Raw genomic sequence first — 20,000 nt, forward strand, 5'->3', positions numbered from 1 at the left:
AAAGAAAAAGACGAAAAGACGAAGAGGGAAAAAAAGGGAAAATGGCTGCTGATTTCCCGGCCAATCTGTAAAGTGGGATAAAAAGCGCAAAGAGCAGTCGGTGGTGCATGACACACAAACATATGGCGGGGAGAGGCGTCCAGCTGTTTGCCTGTCCCAGGGTTACAGTAATGAGTCTGAGCCTCCATTGAGCAGACCGAGAGCCTCATCAATCCCCTCTCTTCGCCGTTAAGCCCGGCTCCACATTGCAAAAAAGTACACACACTCACACACCCATGCACGGTTCCTTCGTGCTCACGAATGTTCGCCTACGCTTCAGACGCTACTGGACGGGATTGTAGTCCCAGGTTACACACCCCTCCAGCCGTACAACTTCCACAAACAACCGTTCCTCCTGATGCCCAGCTAAAACCCCCTAAAAACTCTAACTGGTGCTTGCCCATCCTTTAGACCCTGCTGGACAGGCCTCAGGTCAGTCCCACGGCTTCCACACACAACCCTCCTGACCGCCTTTTTGCCCCTTGACTCTCGTGGCATCTCTAACTCGTGCCCGCTCATGTTTTAGATACTGCTACTGATACCTCTACTGGCATGACGCAGCCCTCCTGCAATCCAACGCCCCCCCCCCCCCCCCCCCCCCCCCACCCGCCCCCCTCCTCTCTGGCCCATATCTCTTCCTGCAGCTGTGTCTCTGCTCCCCATGTCTGCACCCGTGCTGACTGTAGGCCTCACATGCCAGAACTTTCTAGAGCTCTGTGTCCACAAGCTGACCTATGGCACCATGGCGGCACAGACCATGTTCAGGGCATGGGTAACTCTGACAAGTGGTCTGGATGCACTTAATTTACGGTGCAATGCTATAGAAATATTAAGAAATTCTGTACATTTTAATACAGCCTATGTAAAATCACACTAATTTTACACAACAAATCTGCAAATTATATTACTTGGAAAAATTATACTACGGCCAACAATGACATGTAGACATACTAATGTAATATTACTATGATGTATAATGAAATAGCACATGACAATTGTTTAATATGATCTAGGTGGTCAATTGCTATGTCAATTGCCAATGGACCTTGCAACTCAAACACACTATGAATTATAACACAACTGGATATACGAGTGCTGTACATATTCCGCATGCAACTTTGTAACATATATTAACTGACTTGGTTCCACAAACACTGCAAAGTTGAAGCTGTTGGGTTTTGTTAGCTTAACAGTTATCGCATGTCTAGGATGCACTAATGTTGTATTTTGTTTTTCCGGAAGACCCCTACGCTATTTCAGCACCAAGGTCAGCTGCCATGGGGCTGCAGCGCTGTCCATTGTACTGAAATGCATTAGAAAGCTAGGTTAGGTACGAAGTGCCATAGATTGAAACAGAGAGACTATAAGTGATCTAGGAACCCTCGCCTCAGTAATACACTGCAGTAAAACACGAATTCTGAGAAATCACACTATTATCACACTATATTCGTCTAAAATGTACTAGTAGTTTATATTACTAACGTAGCAAACACCCTAAAATCAGTCCTTTGCATGACTGCTGTGTTCCCGTTCTCGGGCGATCAAAGTTCTTCATGTGGAACACAGATATCAGTTTAATACTTGTATTGGTCATATAGTGAATCCTGCTACAGCGGAGTCAAGGCCAAATGGAAGTGTTGGCCATGTCTCCAATTTCTGTAGAAGAATGCAGCAAAACACCTCTTTTAAAAACTTTGATGATCCCGTGAAGAACTTCTCCGCTGTTAACTTTCGGAGGCCATGGTATTCTGACTGAGACGTCTAGGATATGGCAGGCTGCGTCACCGATCACGGCTCTGCTGCTACACGGGATAGCCTTGTGCAGCGGAGTAGATGGATGGCTGTAGAAGTACTTCTATGAACTGGCTCATTCAGGCCTTCCTGAAAACGCCCTTTATACAAACAGGTTGCTATGTAAACAATATGCGGTTTTTGCTACGTGCTACGAGCTACTCACGAAATGAATGAAATGGACTTATTTTGAACTGCACTTTAAAAACACAATCTGTCCTCGGGCACAAAAGAGAGCTTTCATCAGAGAGCTCAGGCCCAACAAGGCTGCACCAAAACAAACTTTTACTTTTACTGGGGGGCTTTTAACGTCGCCGCTGATCCCCTATAGTGCATGAGACGCAATGGTCAAGCCAGAGTGCTCTCAGTTAAGCCCAACTGCTGGATCGCAGTCAAACCTTGAACATGCATTAGATTGTTTATCTCGTATCATACCACCAACAAACAGTCGAAGTTGCCTCAGGCATCTGGCATTTCTGTGTGTGGAGGGGGGGCGGTGGAGAGGGGGACAAAGAGCAGACATTCATCTCTCTGACAGTGGACGTACTGTTGTCTAAACAATGAATACTTGAGCCCCAAGGAAGAGGAAACTTAGTTATTTTCTTTGCGGAACAGTGAGCTAAACTGGTGCTCCTCAAAGGCTGATACTGATTCTGTAGCCCTGTGACAGGCTACCTGGGCAGTATGGTGCATCAGAAGGGCACTTCAACAAAACCTCATTTTATTGAGGTAGCCTACTGCAGCACAGCAGCATGGTATTGAACAAAACACTACCCTATTTCTTACACACAGTTCACATTACACACTAACATCGAACAATATCATCTTGGTCTGTCCACAAACCTCAGGCGCTAAGGTGATGTTTACACTTGCGGCGTAGCAGCCTGCTGTGTGGTGTGTATCGGGTAATGAGGGACAGGGCAACGGGGCTATGTGCTAGTTCAGTCATACTGGTGTTGAGGTTTACTATTTAGCATTTGCAAGCCCATTATCTTACCAGGAGAGTACAGATTGGCGAGCTGGCGGGCCCCGGCATGCTGCGGTCCCCAGCGAGGCTCCGTGCTGCGAGCAGCCGCCCCATGCTCATTCCCGTTCGGATCCTCCTCTGCCATAGACCGGTGCATGATCTCCGTTTCTGACAGTAACGCCGCCGCCATTCTCCCCTGTGGTCCCCTTGTTTCAACTATAATGCATAAATGATTACGTATTTCTCCAGTAGATCACGGTGAGATTCAGATATGTTGACAAGTTATGTGATTGCAAAAGAGTGATGAGTCTTAGCCTGCTGACTAACGGGTTGCCTTCGGATCTAACACCCGGAACTAAAGAGCGGAAGAAACTGCATCTGACAACAGACCTAGCAAGAAAAAGGCATTACCTCGTTTCATCCGATTAACCAACTATTGCAAATAGCTTATTTGTATAAAGACATTGACAGTCGCTGGATTCCAAGCTGGGCCAGTAATGATGTACTGATTATTTTGGCAAACTTTTTCCTTCCTCAATGTCAGATGAGTTTTTAGGGACAGACGTCAAATTCCACTCCGACATAGAGCTTGTAGAAAAAGAATGACTTCTGTAGTTGAACACAAGGAAAACAAAATGTAATGCATTGAAATGATGTTTAATATATAATTCATCAAAGTATAAATGTACACATTTTAGTTAGTGTATGATGACATTTCTATGGTCATGCGTCTCTTCGCTAGTGAATTTCTCTAGTAAGAAGCAGAGGACCCCTTGGTTTCGGTGGCGCTGTAGTGATCTCATAGTTTGGGGCGCTGATGGTTTGGTGAAGTCATTTCAGAACCGTAGCTGAGCAGATGACAAGAACGCTTCAGTGACTTGTTGATTCGACCGCATACACGAGCCCTCTGTTCGACAGAGATCGTTCAAGTACGCCTCATAATTATCACATTGCCAAGACGGAACGACCTCACGTTTAACTTTTAATTGCAAAATTTCAAATTGCAATTGTTTTTATTGAAGAGTGGCTGTACACCTTTGCAACACTGAAGAGGATTAATTATTAATAAGGGTACTATTTCATTAAGCAACGTCGCTCACGTATTGTCAAACAGTTAAGAAGTTATTCATTTGACTTCCTCCAGTAGTAGCCTAAAAAGTCCGGACACGAAGTCAGTATAGGCCATTCATGGAGCCATTCAGTGTAGCCTAGTCTAGAAATTAATAAACATCCTCTTACAGTGTCATCTCAAGGCGTCTTAGGAGATAAGATAACAATTTAGTCCGTTCTTTTCTAGTCGCCGTTTAAGAAAGGTGAGAGACTTAGCTCTACAATCTACGTGTCCATGTCTAACACAATGTTCGTCTAATTTGGTGGAATCCTTTTATTTCTCCAAGCCTTACTTTAAACAAATCATATGCTGGGTAGACCAACTCCCCTCCCCCACGAGCAAACCCCGATGCCCCCTGGGCACCGTGCTATATCGATGCGTTCCGATGACTGATTTCTGGGAACCGAACCGGCCTTCTGTCCGGCAGAAGTTATGAGACTCAACGGCTAAGCCAGCTGCTTTAACACATGGATGCAATTAAACCAGTGTAGTTGCGGGGGGAAAATGAAGAGCGGAGGCCTCAGTAGATCAAAAATAAATGAAATAACTATGTAGATAAAATTACAGGAGGTTTTAGACCATCATTTTCTCCCTTAATTTGAAATTCCGCAACATTCGCTGATTTACAAAGCTCAGTTTATTTGTTTTTCCTGATGAAATAAAACATTCAGGTTAATTTGGAAAAGTCAGTATCTTTCTACTGATTTATTTGCAACAAATGTATTTATGGCTAGGTTCATTGAACAAGGCGTTTAATCATGAAAGAGTAGACCTATTCAGTGTATAATATTGAGTGTGTGCCTATATAACAACACATTTTAACTGAGTGTATGGGCAGCACACGTGCAGAAGTTTTTTCCTTAGAGAGCATACGCCCTGGAAGTGCATGTATTGATACATGATGTAGCCTCACATAAATGCAGTGTGTTGAGAATTGCTTATACTTTTCTTCTGAAGTATCAAGTACAATTCATTTGACGGGATTCATGAGCACTTTTGTTAGTCTTGATTCACACAAGAGGAAGCACAGCTTGAACCACTACTGTGGTTCACTTCGCCCCTTTATTTAAACCGTCCACATGAATTGATGACCAGAAAGAAGTGTCATGACATCCCCTATTTGTTTTTTGGAAGGGATGGAATCACACAAAATCTCGTCTAATGATGAACTGTCCTCAATTTGTTTTGTACAGCATTGTCAAACCATGTAACGTGTGTTTTTGTAGTTAAATTGGTTGTGACAGTTGAACTCTTTTGGCAAGGTGATAAAAATACTGAGGTCACAGGGTTATCTTCATACTGAACCATACATGTAGGCTACTGGACACTTTATGTCTTTATACCGAAGTGGAGAATTTTGGCTCAGTGTATCAGACAATATTTGTAATGGTCTTTTAGGAAGATATGTGTTGTCGTTGACATCTACAGAGTCAAATAGACAAAGTGTGATCAAATAAACATCTAAATTTGTATTTTTAACGTTTTCTGTCCACTAGCACTGAAAGAATATATCTAATGGAAGCAAAATAACCCCACATCTCAAAATGGACCAGTGCATGTTTTTGCCTGTAATGTCTTGCCGTAAAGAATACATGTACATTTACCGGTGTGACACGGTACTTGAGATGTAGTGTATATGCAGGTGCAATATAACACAATAATTACAATACCTGGTCTCCTTACAAACACGTCTATAAATTTGGATAAAAATGGAACTCTGAAATGTTTATACTTGCACCATACCCCTTTACATGATCATTCTGGCACCATGGCCATTGAGCTGATGGCTGTAGTGTTAACACCCAGTGTTGAGACCTAATCCATTAAAATGACGACACGTTACGAGTGTCATTTGTACATTACTCTAATCAGAGACTACGGAGACTGTTGTCACAAAGAACATAGTCCGGTCACACCTGCTGGATTAGTGATGCTCCCTTTAAGAAGGGCAGTCAGCCTTCTGTTGGCTAGAGGTCTTTCCTTGATGAATAAATATGAATGTACAGATGTGTTATGATACTTGATGTATGTATGTTCAAATGCAATCTAAAACACGGATTACACCATCTTGCGACCTTACAGTCTTCGATTAACTCTGATCAAAATGTCACTCTATGAAGTTTTTACACAGATACCATTATCTGATACATCATTTTCTCTGCCAGTCTGGCCATACAGTTGCTGCTTGTGGCATTACGTTAACACTTAATGCTTATCTGGAAGATACTGCTTTGATTCACTTGTTAAGTGATCATCGCTGTGATGACATATGTTGCAGACCTCAATAAAGTTAAATGGTATTTGTCATTGGGGAATGTTACTCATAATGGGAGATAAGATGCATACGGTCTACACTCACACTCTTCAGGAAACCCATTAAAAAAGATCCAGACATCCAGTCATGACGAATAAAAATCTATAAAAATAAAAATCTATTAAAACACTGATTATGTTGCATAGCTGATGGCTCAAATTATTCAATTATTGCTTGGAGTTTTGTGGAGAAAAAAAAGAAGGAAAAAAAGAAAGAAAAAAAAAGAAAAGAAAACCTTGTGTTTTTGTTTGAAAGCCCAGACCAGTAGAGCATGGCGAGGCTCTACGCACACTGGGGCTTTGTGATCCGCTGAGGGTGACCCTTTGTTCGAAAGAAGACTCACAGCATATGCACATGTTCCCTTTATTCATGTTTTTGTTTATTGGTTTCTTTTTCAACGGTACTAGTTATTGCAATCTGGTTAATTCACATTTAAAAAGCAGACATCATCCAGTTGCACTGAAAGTGATGATATTCATTTTTTACAACAACCATAAGGCCCATAAACTCCAATCAAAACCATTACATTTGTATTTTTTTTTTGTAACTTTATTTGTTTTTTTGCCTTTTTAAAATTGTAATTAGAAAAAGAAAATATTTAACAATAAAGATAAAAAGGAAAAAAATAAAATATTACGACCGGCAAGCAATCACAACACAGCACAAGTACCTAATGCAAATCAAGGTACAGAAAACCATGGACAGAGAAAGAAAAAAAAAGAACAAAAAAAAACAAAAAACATAAAAGGACAAAAATAAAAAAAAGGAGGAAGGAAAACAGGCTCTAAAGTTGGATACGGAAAGCAACAGAGGACAAGAGAAGTGAAACATTTTCTAGAGACTAAAATCAGACAAGGTTTTTTTTTCCTTCATTTTTTCTTTCGTTCCAAAAAATAGGAAAAGAAGAAAAAAAAACCTTCACAAGTGGGAAGCAGGGACGATAAAAAATACTGCACGTAGAATACCTTTCTCTCACTCCAACTCCTTTATTCCCTCTTCTCTCTCTCTCCTCTTTTTCTTTCTCTCTCCCTCCGTTTTCCTTTTTAATAGCATATCCCATTAATATTCATTCCCCACTGCTCGTAATAGCTGCGCCTGGTGGTGGAATCGTTAGAGTTTTACATGTGAGTAGCAAATGACACTTTGATTGGCTGTGATGTTGAAATGGTCCTCCCCCACTGGGCGTGGGTCGGGGATCCGGGCTGAGCCGGGAGTCCTGCCGGGCCCGGTCTCACTGCGCGTGCTGGCTCAGTGTGTGGTTCTAGAGGGGAAGAGAGGAGAACACATGAGGAGAGAAATAATAAGCTACGTGCCCACACCTCCTGCCCACAACCCCCACCACCACACCCCTTACACTTTCTCTTTCACTCCCTCCCTCCCAACCCTCCCTCTCTCCATCCATCTATCCATCGTTTCTCCCCTCCCTCCTGCCAGGCCTGCCTCTCTGTCTGTCTGTCCATCGCGGGGCCCCTTCTGGTGTGGACTACCTGCCCTGTGCATACAACTGAGGCAGGCACTGGAGTGCGCACACACACACACACACACACACACACACACACACACACACACACACACACACACACACACACTCTCTCTCTCTATCTTAGCATGCAAACATTCCTATTCATCTCATACACAGCTGTGGAAAAAAACCCACAGTAGTCATATTAAATTTATCACTTATTTGCTTAGCAGTGTTCCTTATCCGCGGCAACCAGCAACAATCATTTGTTTATTCAGATAGGCACGTCTTGCGTCTCTTTTGATATGTATTTATGAATATTTTAAGGACGGCTCCTCTTTCTACCTTGTGGGGCCCCCCTATTCGATGGGCTCTTGAACGCAGCACATTCATTTTGTAATAGCGCATGAAACACCTTTGTCAAAATGATAGCAGGCTGGAGAAAAGGCCTGGTTGGAAGCACAGGGAGCGTTCCATGACACAAACAGGGAGGCGGCAAAGACACCAGGCACAGGGCCCTGCCAAAGGGTTAAGACGGGTAAACCCAGAGAGAACAGCGTTTTTGGGGAGATTTTCACTCCCTTCAGCTGGGGTTCCACTGCCCCTTTTTTTCTGGTTTGCATCCGTGGACCCTAAACCCAATTCCCAGAGAAAGAGCAGCAATCATCTCCCCACCCAGCCCACCCCTCTGCTGTCTCAAAAGCTGCTTTCCAAGATTAATCTCTCAGAGAGAGAGATAGACGTTTTTCGCATCAATATGGGGAAAAAAAGAAGGAGAAAATCTGTGGGATTAAACGTGGTTTTCCGTTGATAAATGCTTATTCTTATTCTTCCTCTCTTATCTTACTGGGCATGTTTAGCACTTGACTGCTGGCAAAGGGCCTTCCCTCACTCAGCAGGAAGGGGGGGCTGGGTCTTAATGCCGCTGGATTGACTAACTCCAGTGGGTTTGGGCAATCACTGTATTCATATATATGTGCTTGTTTCTACCACTCTCTCTTCTCTTTTCTTCTTTCCTTCGCTTTCTCTGTCTCTCTTCCCTTTTCTCTCTCCCTCTTTCACGCCCCTCCTCTGTGGAAGAAGAGAGGAGTACTCTCCTGTGAGGAGCCACATCTCTCTGGGAGCCACTGACCCCATTATGACTGCAAACCACTTCTCTCTCTATCTCTCTTTCTCTTTCCCTCATTCTCTCCCTCTCTGGCTCTCCATCCTACCAAGTCTTTCAGGCAGACTCTTTTGGTTCTTATTATATCATCCTCTCTCTCTCTCTCTCTCTCTCTATCTATCTATCTCTCTCTCTCTCTCTCTCCTGTTCTGTCTGAATGTCTCCTCCTCCTTCTGTCTGTTTCTCTCTATTCCTCCCTTTTCCCCCCTCCATCTCTCTTATATGCTGCTGTCTCCCATTCTCACTCTAGCTCCCAAACATTTGCACATGCAGTGCAGCCCCCTGCCAGCAGAGGTCAGGCTTGCATCTCCCTCAGTGTGCACACGTACTCATTCACTCTCTCTCTCTCTCTCTCTCTCTCTGCTCTCTCTCTCTCTCTGCTCTCTCTGGTCTCTCCCTTTCCCTCTCCCTGTGACATAGGCAACAATAGAGCCCAGGAGGAGGTGGAGGCAAGGCCGTGGCGCTCCAGTACAAACAGAACCGAGAGCCCGGATCCTGGAGCTCGGAGCCAGGCCTGCTCCGCTCGGCCCCGGATTTGGAGTGCAAGAGCACTGAGTTCTGTCTTGCTGCGTCTCAACATGGGCTTCGGATACATGCCTTTGTTTTGTATTATGTGGTTTTCTGTTGTGTGTGGGAGCGTGAGTATGTACGTGTGTGTGTGTGTCTGTGTGTGTATGTCTGTGTGTGTGCATGTGTGTGTGTGTGCATGTGCATGTGTGTGTGTGCATGTGTGTGTGTGAGTGAGAGAGAGAGAGGTCCTGGTGTGCTTTGTGTGTTTGTGTGTGGTTTGTGTTGCCTGTGTGTCCTGATCTGTGTGTGCCTCTGTGCGTGCGTGTGTGTGTGCGCGCGTGTGTGTGTGTGTGTGTGTGTGTGTGTGTGTGTGTCTGTGTGTGTGTCTGTGTGTGTGTGTTTTCCCAGAGGTCTGGGGGCTTTGGCTGGTGCTGTATTGATCTGCAGGAGGAGGGGAGTGCAGGCTCAGGCTGCTCCCTGGAGCCCGGGTTACACTGGCTCTGCAGTGGCCTGATGGAAACGGCACAGGAGGAGTGCAGGGGTGGAGGGAGCCAGCCAGCAAACAGCCTCTCACACACACACACTCGTATGCACACTCACACACACGCATGCAGGCAGGCTACACCCGGCCGCCACTGCTGCACTAGCACACATACACACCACCCATAAACAGACAGCACACACCTATACACACACCCCAAAACACAGATGCATAACAACAAAAAAATACTTTTGAAAACTCTTTTTACTCAATCCCCATCAAGTCAAGGCAGGGGAAGAGGGGAAACAACGGCGCTTGTTTAAACGAGATAATCATCATGTGCGCACGCACACACGTCTTCTCCAGGCTAGCCGCCCTTAGCGCTCTTCATTTGAGCGTGTCGTCGGGGGCGGCCGTATCGATCCCGTGGTGGGAGATCGATAGCCGGAGCGGTGTGTGTCTCTGAATCTGATAATGGCTCTCAGTGTGACATCAGTGTGCCGCAGCTGTAATTGATAGATTCTCCAGCGCCGCCGCGGAGCGGAGCGGGGAGCCGAGGCCTGAACAGGAGCCGAGGAGGAGGAGGACGACGACGACGACAGCAAACGGACGACCAGCGGAGAGAACACTCCCCATGTCTGACTCAGTCAACAACACACACAGAGAGAGAGAGAGAGAGAGAAATGTAGAAACGTAGCCTAGAATGTGATGCTAAACCTCCATGAATATGTCCCATACATCCTACCAGCGCTGTGGTTACATGTCAAAACATCATCTTATGGCAACACAGGGAGACGGCAAATGGCCACTCCTCGTGTCTGATAGTCAACAACACACACCAACACGAGAGAGAGAGAGAGAAAGAGAGAAAAGGAGGGGAGACAGAGAGAGAAACAATATATGTTCTGTTTTATCTTCTTTCATGGTCTACTGTTCTTGTGAATGCTTTGGCAATACAATGTATAATTGAATGCCAATAAAGCATGCTGAACCTACATAATGTATAATTTGTCATGCCAATAAAGCATGCTAAACCTACATAAATATATTAAACAACATGTAGAGAGATGCAGCAAAGGCCACCCAAAGAACTGGCCTACAATGTGATACTAAACCTACATAAATATTTTATACACAATACAACAATATATATATACAGTACTGTAACATGTCAAAACATCATCCTATGGCAACACAACGATTTCTAACAAGGCAAGTGCTGACTGTAGCAGTGCAATAGTGCCACAGTTATAGTTAGACTATATTAGCACGCTACAAGACCACAGCTAACTGAACACTGACTGTAACAGCGCAATAGTGCCACAGTTATAGTTAGACTATATTAGCACGGTACAGGACCAGAGCTAACTGAACACTGACTGTAGCAGTGCAATATTTCCACAGTTATAGTTAGACTATATTAGCACGCTACAAGGCACGCTACAGGATCACAGCTAACTGAACACTGACTGCAAAACTCACACAGCAAAAGCAGTCCATCAAGTCCACCCCCATGACTTCACCTCATCATCAACATTAGAATGGAGAGACACTGCCACACAGTCATCACCTGATTGGCTCTACAGTCACATGAATTACCTCACCTCCTTTAAAGAGTCTATTTTGTGGTGTGTGTGGGTGTGTGTGTGTGTGTGTGTGTGTGTGTGTGTGTGTGTGTGTGTGCGCAGCAACTCTGCTAACACGACTCAATCTCCGTCACCTGCCCCCTCTCTATGTAAAGCACCACCACTACATCTCCACGCTAGAGGATAACAAAGGACTCTCTGACGACGACACAGTCCCATCAGTGACGAGCCTTCAGTCATCCTTCACTACGATGGATGGAAGCCGTACCTCTCACTTTTTACAACCATGAACCATGGCATAGACCAGGATGTCCATCACAAGTGTGTGTGTGTGTGTGTGTGTGTGTGTGTGTGTGTGTGTGTGTGTGTGTGTGTGTGTGGGGGGAAGGGGGGGTGGTGTTTGTGTGCAAGTTGCTTGGAACAGCACTAACCAACTAACCCCCCCTGCCCGCCCCCCTATACCAAGTCCCCCCCAGGTGGGTGTAAGTGAGGCAAGGAGGTGCTGGGGGTGTAGGGGGGTGCTGGGGGTGTTGGGGGTGTGCTGCTGCAGTGGGCAGAAAGGGCCCCTGCTCTGCTCAGTCAATATCTGGGCTGTCATTGTTTTCCTAAACTGGTTATAAAAGAGGGGCTAAATCCTGCCGAGCAGCGGCCTCCTGGGAAATATGGCCCCGTCGCATTGCTAATGCACAGATCTACAGACTGCTGCTGCTGCTGCTGCCACACACACACACACACACACACACACACACACACACACACACACACACACACACACACACACACACACACAGAGAATGGAACAGAAGAGAGCGAGGGGGGAAGAGTCGGAGATGGAGATAAAGGAGAAAATCAAATCTATGATTCTCTGGTACTGCCTTTTTTTACCACACACACACACACACACACACACACACACACACACACACACACACACACACACACACACACACACACACACACACACACACACACACACACACACACACACGCATAAATGTAAACGCATGTTCATAGCAGGCACAACCAGACGAACCAGACTGCCATCATGTCACTTTCAATAACACATGCTCGCCTGTCTACGTTTGTGTGTTTTTTTCTGAGTGTGAGTGTGTGCGCGCGTGTGTGTGTGTGTGTGTGTGTGTGTGTGTGTGTGTGTGTGTGTGTGTGTGTGTGCGGGCAAGCTGCCGCAGGGGCCCCTGACTCCCAGTTTGGTGGCTTTCCCAGGAGATGGTGTGCTGTCAGTGAGGGTTTAAGGTGGACCATGGCGTGGCTCTCCTGGAGCGGACACACACACACACACACACACACACACACACACACACACACACAGGGGCTATCTACCTGGGCAACGCAGGGGGGGGGTGTTAGGCAATTATGGATGACCCTCTGATGCTGACACCCCAGTCTCTCAGTTGACTTTATACTTTAGATGCAATACAGATAAACAGATACACACACACACACACACACTGACAGTGGGGTGGCCAGGGAGAGAGGAGTATGGGAGGCGTAGTGGGAGACTGGACGGGTGGATTAGTGGGTCAGGTGTGCTCTAGATTATTCATGTTTCTGTGCTTGCCTCTGACTCTGATGCCTCTGATGCATAACACACACACACACACACCAGAAGAAAGAAAACAAAAGATATACATGCACACAGAGAGTTCAAGATAAATTCACACATGTTACAAAATGCAAAGGGGATCCTTTCATATGTGAGCAAGCGTATGACACACACACGCACATGCACACACACACACACACACACGATGTGTGTGTCAGGAGTGTATATATTCTGGTCAGAAGAGCGCACTCTGCTGGCCTCCTCTGCCACAAACAGGACAGGAAGAGAACACAGGAAGAGGAAACCCGGAGATAGCGGGAGACAGAGAGAGAGAGGGAGGGAGGGAGAGAGAGAGAGAGAGAGAGAGAGGGATGAGAGGGAGGAGAAGAGAAGAGGAGGGGGCCGGCGTGCAGCCTCCACTCTCAGGACGCGAGGGCCCCCCCTGTCCCTCTCCGCTCCGTTTTTAAACACAAAATGAAAAATCACCTTTGCCGCCCGGCGCACTTTTTAGCGCGGCTTATTTTTAGCCCGGGCTTGACAGTCGTCCAAGGGCCGGCCACTAACAGATGGGCTGTCTTAGAGCTTCACATGCTCCCAGGTTTTCACCTCCGAGAGACAGGAAACTCACTTGGGAGCGCGCTACAAATAAACGCTACCCCCCCCCACTCCACCACCACACACACACACACACTCATACACACACACACGCCTGCTTGCCCTGCCCCTGAGTTCCATCGCTCTCCGCAGTTCCGCCCCTGCCGCCCCCGCCACACCCCACGCCGCAGCCACGTCCTGCCTGCCTGGCTGAGAGTGTGTGCCCCCCCCACCACACACAAACACCCCCCCCACACACACACTAAACCACACACACACACACACACACACACACACACACACAATCACCCCCACCTCTACACACGAGGGGGACTTCCCCTCTCCTGCTGATATCTTTTAGCACGGCCAAAATCTCACCCTGACTCACAGTCACACAGACACACACACATAGAGCTCTCTGAATTTGCTCCATTCAAAACACACACACACACACACACACACACACACACACACACACACACACACACAGAGAGACACACACACACACACACACACACACACACACTTGCCTCAGTCCCGACCAGAGAGATTGGAAGACTAAAAGGGAGATTCCAGGTACATGGTGATTGAGGGTGTGAGGCGTGCCAGCCGAGACTGCCCTCAAACACTGCCCTTCTTACCTCAGTCTCACAGCTCCACCAACATACCCACACACACGCAATGTATGTATGAAGGTTGCAACCTGTATGAATTCTTCATTAAAGATGACAATGATGACAAATTAACAGAATAGCTTATGCCGAATTAAAACTCTCTCTCTCACACCCACACACCGTGTACACTGAGGGACAGCATGCCAGCTGAGCTCTTAAGGCCCAGGCGAGTGGAAATGTGGGTGACAGTGTTTTTTGTTGTTTTTTGTGTGTGTACTATTGTAAGAGTGTGTGTATGTGCATGTGTGTGTGCTATTGTCAGAGTTTGTGTATGTGTGTGTATCTGGACAACATAGGTGTCTGTGAAACGTCGTTAGTTTCCGCCGTAATCACGCAGAGAGCTCACGGGAGCTCACTCCCTTTCTGTAGCAGGGCTACACATCCGCACAGGCCTCAGGGGGGATAAACACACACACACACACACACACACACACACACACCTCTATTTGACTACAATACAGGCCAAAAGTGTGTGTGTGGCAGAGCCCTGAGCTGAACAATGCAGGCCAAAGGAGAGGTGAGGGCTGTTAGCTACACACTGCACTCGCTGCTGTCAAAAGAGGAGGATTGCCTAGAGGAGGGAGAGAGAGAGAGAGAGAGAGAGAGAGTGTGAGTGAGAGAGAGAGAGGGAGAGAAAGAGAGGGAGCTGTTGCTGTCTGAGGTGTGTGATTTATAGAGTGTGTTTCTGTCAGCCCCCAGCTGCTGAGTGGTAAGTGTGTGTGTGTGTGTGTGTGTGAGAGAGAGCCTGAATAAGGGGACCCCTGCCTGTGCATTCTCCTCCAGCGCTAGTGACTGAGACTGGTAGTGAGTGAAGTGCACAATGGCATCATGTGTCCACACAACAGTGACTGGCCCGTCTGCTGGGCGCCCTGTGCCTATGATGTCCATTACTGTCCTGCGTCTCAGCTAACGCAGCGTCCTGTCTCACTGCCTCACTGCCTCACTGCCTCGCTGTCTCACAGTCTCACTGCCCCAGTGTCTCACTGCCTCATTGTCTCACTGCCTCATTGTCTCATTAGGGACTTTAAGCAGTGACGTTAGAGGGACGGCTACGGCGTCCACGAAACATTCCAACGGGTTGCCGTAGTAGTGGTAATCGACTATCACTAAGCAACTAATTCTAACTCTCAACGGCTACTTCCTGGGCAAACTGACGTTCGCTCTGAGCATCATCTTGGGTGCTGGCAACTATGACATGTCTATGAACAAACAGGAAAATCGGTCAAATTAGCGGGTATCTTTAACAAATATACTAATAATCCATAAAGCCACTAACGGTGGAATCGAATATAAACGAAATGACAGTGTCAAATATGATAAAAACGTATAATGACCTGCTTGAAATCCTTACGTATTACTGAGTACGTCAAACCAGTGGCTCTCCCGTAGTAGACAGTTGGGCTACAACGGCAGGAAATGTCGAGATAGAATCTCGCGTGCGCAAACTGTCACTCGAACGCCTTAGCCGTCCCTTCAACCGTCGCTGCTTAAAGTCCCTAGAGTCTCACCGCCTCGCTGTCTCACCGCCTCGCTGTCTCACTGCCTCACTGTCTCACTGCCTCACACCACCCACATCTCATCACCCAGGGCCTGATGGCTATGCAGCACACTCCATAGACTCCCCCGCTGACACACACCACACAGCACGCACCATATCCTAAAGGAGAGTGTGTATGTGTGTGTTTATGTGTGGGTGTTAGACTATGGTTGTGTCCATGACAATTTGTGTGGGGTGTGTATGTGGTATGTGTGTGTATGTGTGTATATATATATATATATATATATATATATATATATATATGACATAGATATGTGTGTGGTCAGTATGTGTAGTGTCTGTGTATGTGTCTGTGTGTGTGTGTGTGTGTGTGTGTGTGTGTGTGTGTGTGCGCGCGTCTGTTCATACGTCCATGTCAGCTCTATGCTGGCTAGAGACCCAGTCTGGCAACAAGAATGACATGACAACACATACACACACATATCCATACACACATACACACACATGCCATATCATTTATGCACTGTGACTTGCACATGCTCCCATGTCTAACCCATGCATTGTTAACCTGACCACACACTCACAGTGGACCCACTAGATATCTGACCACCTGAAACGTTCAGGTACATGACTACCACGTTACATGACTTAAAGCAACTGGCACGGGGACACACTTGTGAAGAGACACACAGACACACACGCAGGTATACGCACACACGCAAACGCACGCACACACACACACACACTCAATGAAGCACAAAGCCCTGCCCCATGTTGTAATGAAATGGAGGGAAATATCTCGAAGATTAGCCACCCTATGGAGAGCATTTTTGATTCCAATTCTGCGACCAACACATTTCTTGTTCTCCCAGAAAAAAGAAACAAACAACAAAAAAAAAAAACAAAGACACAACCCAAACAAACAGGTAAACAACCCCCCATGGGAAATCCCTCCTCCTGGGCAGACTCCCATCTACAGCACAGGTGGAGAGCAACCACAGCCATTATGGATTCTGAGTGCCTGTGTCCCTGTCGACCTCAGCAGAGCCCAACACAACACACACATTCAGGGCTACAGCTACCCGCTATCCGGGGTGTGTGTGTGTTTGTGTGTGTGTGTGTGTGTGTGTGTGATGCTTTCATACAGTGCAGAGAAGTGCAAGGCATTTTTGATTAATATCTGTGTAGGTGTGTGTGTGTGTGTGTGTGTGTGTATGTGTGTGTGTGTGTGTGTGTGTGTGTGTGTGTGTGCACTTAGTACGGCCTGGTTGTTGCTAATCTGCTATTTACAGAGGATAGAGATAGTGCTGAATTGGATAACTCTACCGTGCCACTAACTAATCTAATGGAGTTACTGATCTAATGTGTGAATACTGAGTGCCACAACCACAGAGCTTAGTGCTCAGAACCTGGACATATCATAAGGACCCATGGAAAACAAAGTATGTTTTAATCTCATATATAAGACACAGACACAGACACACGCACGCAAAATGTGAACATGAACACAAAACTTAAACACTTTCAGTATGTAATACATATACAGTATATACAGGGAGACATGGCCTTTTCAAGCAGAGGAATGATAGCTGTGGTGGCATGGATAACCACACACACACACACACACACATACACTCTCTCTCTCTGAGGCAGGAGCTGCTGAATGCTGTGCTGCAGTCCCCAGACTATCCGTCAGCTCACTGGCCAATCAGCTGCCTCCTGGAGTTGGCAGTGAGGTGGAGGGGGTGTCTACAGAGAGCCCCCCAGATCCCTGCTCTAATAACACACAGCGCAACTCTGAGCACACAGCACACAGCTGGGACACACACACACACACACACACACACACACACACACACACACACAGACACTCACACTTGGCCTCTGGGACACCCAGATCAAATCCAGCCCAGTCTGTCGAGCAGTGATGAACTAACAACCACCCCACCATATCACGAACGCACACACACACACACACACACACACACACCAAAGTCATACATAGCATACATGGGTGCACAGAACAAAGGAAGACACACAGAACAGTGACAGACACAATACGCAATAAAGTGCCATAATAACACTATTCACCATACACATCACACTTCATCATACACATAAACACACGCATGCGCGCACACACACACACACACACACACACACACACACAATCTGACAGCATACACATATACTCACATATATACTTGTGATATGGGGCAGTGTTGCCTACTTATCCTGAAAGCCATGGTTTAACTGACTCTCAAGCATGCAAATAACAGGCTGCATAAAGATTTAAACACACACCGTTCCTCAACAGTACACACACACTATCATTACCCCTCAATGGCGGTATAATGCCAAACAGTGAAAAATGCTCTCGTTCCCCCTCTCTCTCTAAAGGTATCAGGGTTGTAAAGAGCCTTGTTTTTCTACACTTTATGTAACTCATTGCGTATTAATCTGTGTGTGTGTGTGTGTGTGTGTGTGTGTGTGTGTGTGTGTGTGTGTGTGTGTTCTGTTGTCAGACGTGGCTCTGCGCCCTGACAGACAGGCCCACTCCAGCATTCCCACAGCATTGTACAAGAACCCATCGGTCTCAAATATTCAACACTCTTGTGAATGTCGAGGGGGGGGGGGGGGCTGGGCAGAGGAGAGGAAAGAGTTCGGATGAGAAGTGTGTGTGTGTGTGTGTGTGTGTGTGTGTGTGTGTGTGTGTGTGTGTGTGTGGGGGGGGGGGGGGGTGGCAATCAACAAACAAACACACAGATACACCCCCCTCCCTGCACACACACACACACACACACACACATCCTCATCCCCAAACTGCTGAGTGTGGTGAAATATTTACCAGTGCTAAAGGAAGCAGTGTACACACACACGCCAGCGGCATGAGGGGGGGGGGTGATGATGGAGGGGGGGCTTGTAGGGGCAGGGAGGGCGAGTGCCCCCTAGAGGCCAGAATTAGAAGCAGCAAAGTGTAAAAAGAACAGAAGAGGCGCTGCTGTCAGCGAATGACAGCGGCCCACTCTGGGGCTTGGAGCGAAGAGGACGGGAGGGGGGACACCAGGGGAGAGGCAACAACAACTCCCAAAAACACACACACACACACACACACATGGAGGAGGAGGAGGAGGAGGAGGAGGAGGAAAGGCTCTGAAGTCTGAAGCAAAAGGCTTCCAGATCCGGTATGCTGGGTCTGGGTCTAGCGGTGCTGATCAGGGGCGAAGCATCACTTATTCACCAACTTACATCTGCAGTATTTATAGGGCACTAGGGAGAGCAACAGCACAGGAGAGGGAGGGAGAGAGGGAGAGGGAGAGAGGGAGAGCAGAGGAGAGGGAGAGAGGGAGAGCAGAGGAGAGGGAGAGAGGGAGAGCAGAGGAGAGGAGAGGAGAACAGACGAGCAGAGAGGGGCTAAAATATGCATGGGGGCTGGCTCAGATGGGAGTAAGAGAGAGAAAGAGACAGAAAAGAAAGAGAGATAGAAGGACGAGAGTGAGTGAGTGAGTGAGTGAGTGAAGGTGGGAAAGACAGAGAAAAGAGAGACTCAGTGAGTGGCAGAGAGAGAGAGGGAGAGAGGGTGCACAGGGTTTGAAGGAGAGGAGAGCACACAAAGGGAAAGAGAGATAGAAAGATAGACAGACACAAAGAGAGATATAGAGAGTGAGTGAGAGAGAGAGAGAGAGAGAGAGAGAGGGGGGGGGGGAGAGGGATGAGTTGAGGACAATGGAGGGCACCTGAGGTTGGGGTGGGCCTTATGGGAGGGGGGATGATGCAGTGGCGTGTCCTGCCGAGGCTCATGGGAAGTGTGTTACATTATAAGAGGGTGGGCCAACGGGGCGCCCCAAAGGGAAGGGGGACTCTGGGTAGGGCAGGCTAGGTCAACCCGACCCTCCATCCATTCAGTCTCATTAACACACAAACACACACACACACACGCTTACAAACACACATGTACACACGCAAACAAACTCATGGCCTCTTCCCATCAACCACCTACTTGGCCAACACTCTCTATTAGACTGTGTGGCTCTGAATCTGGGACAGTGTAAACAGAGCTCTGATCTGACCCGCTGCTCGTACAGCACGAGCCCTCTGGTGCCCTCTCTATTGGACTGGCACCTGGTTGGGAAGGTCAAAGGGGCACACAGTGGGCACATGGGCCCCAGAGCATTACAGAGATGCCCATGGTCTGGGGGCATTAGGAGGGTGAGGCTTGCCCCGCAGAGGAGGTTGGGGATTGT

At 47.1% G+C, this 20,000-nt stretch overlaps 2 protein-coding genes across 4 annotated transcripts in view; both read right to left on the reverse strand.

Annotated features, from left to right (window-relative positions):
* si:ch211-212o1.2 (TMEM189_B_dmain domain-containing protein) overlaps window positions 1-3,335 on the reverse strand; it is a 31,835-nt gene extending 28,500 nt beyond the window's left edge. Inside the window, exons 1-2 of one of the 2 annotated variants that reach the window (XM_031564906.2) lie at window positions 3,209-3,335; window positions 2,828-3,013 (exon numbers count right to left, since the gene is read on the reverse strand). In XM_031564906.2, coding sequence (XP_031420766.1) covers window positions 2,828-3,013; window positions 3,209-3,218 — 196 coding nt within the window. In that variant the 5' untranslated portion in view covers window positions 3,219-3,335. Of the gene's footprint in view, window positions 1-2,827 lie in introns of both variants that reach the window. The other variant, XM_012818844.3, reaches the window with a different exon arrangement.
* Window positions 3,336-6,579: 3,244 nt separating this feature from the next.
* znf423 (zinc finger protein 423) overlaps window positions 6,580-20,000 on the reverse strand; it is a 157,272-nt gene continuing 143,851 nt past the window's right edge. For both annotated transcript variants that reach the window (XM_031564908.2, XM_031564907.2), the window contains one exon: window positions 6,580-7,483. In XM_031564908.2, the coding sequence (XP_031420768.1) occupies window positions 7,454-7,483 (30 nt within the window). In that variant the 3' untranslated portion in view covers window positions 6,580-7,453. The remainder of the gene's footprint in view (window positions 7,484-20,000) is intronic.

This window comes from Clupea harengus, chromosome 3, assembly GCF_900700415.2.
Source record: "Clupea harengus chromosome 3, Ch_v2.0.2, whole genome shotgun sequence".
Lineage (NCBI taxonomy): Eukaryota > Metazoa > Chordata > Actinopteri > Clupeiformes > Clupeidae > Clupea > Clupea harengus.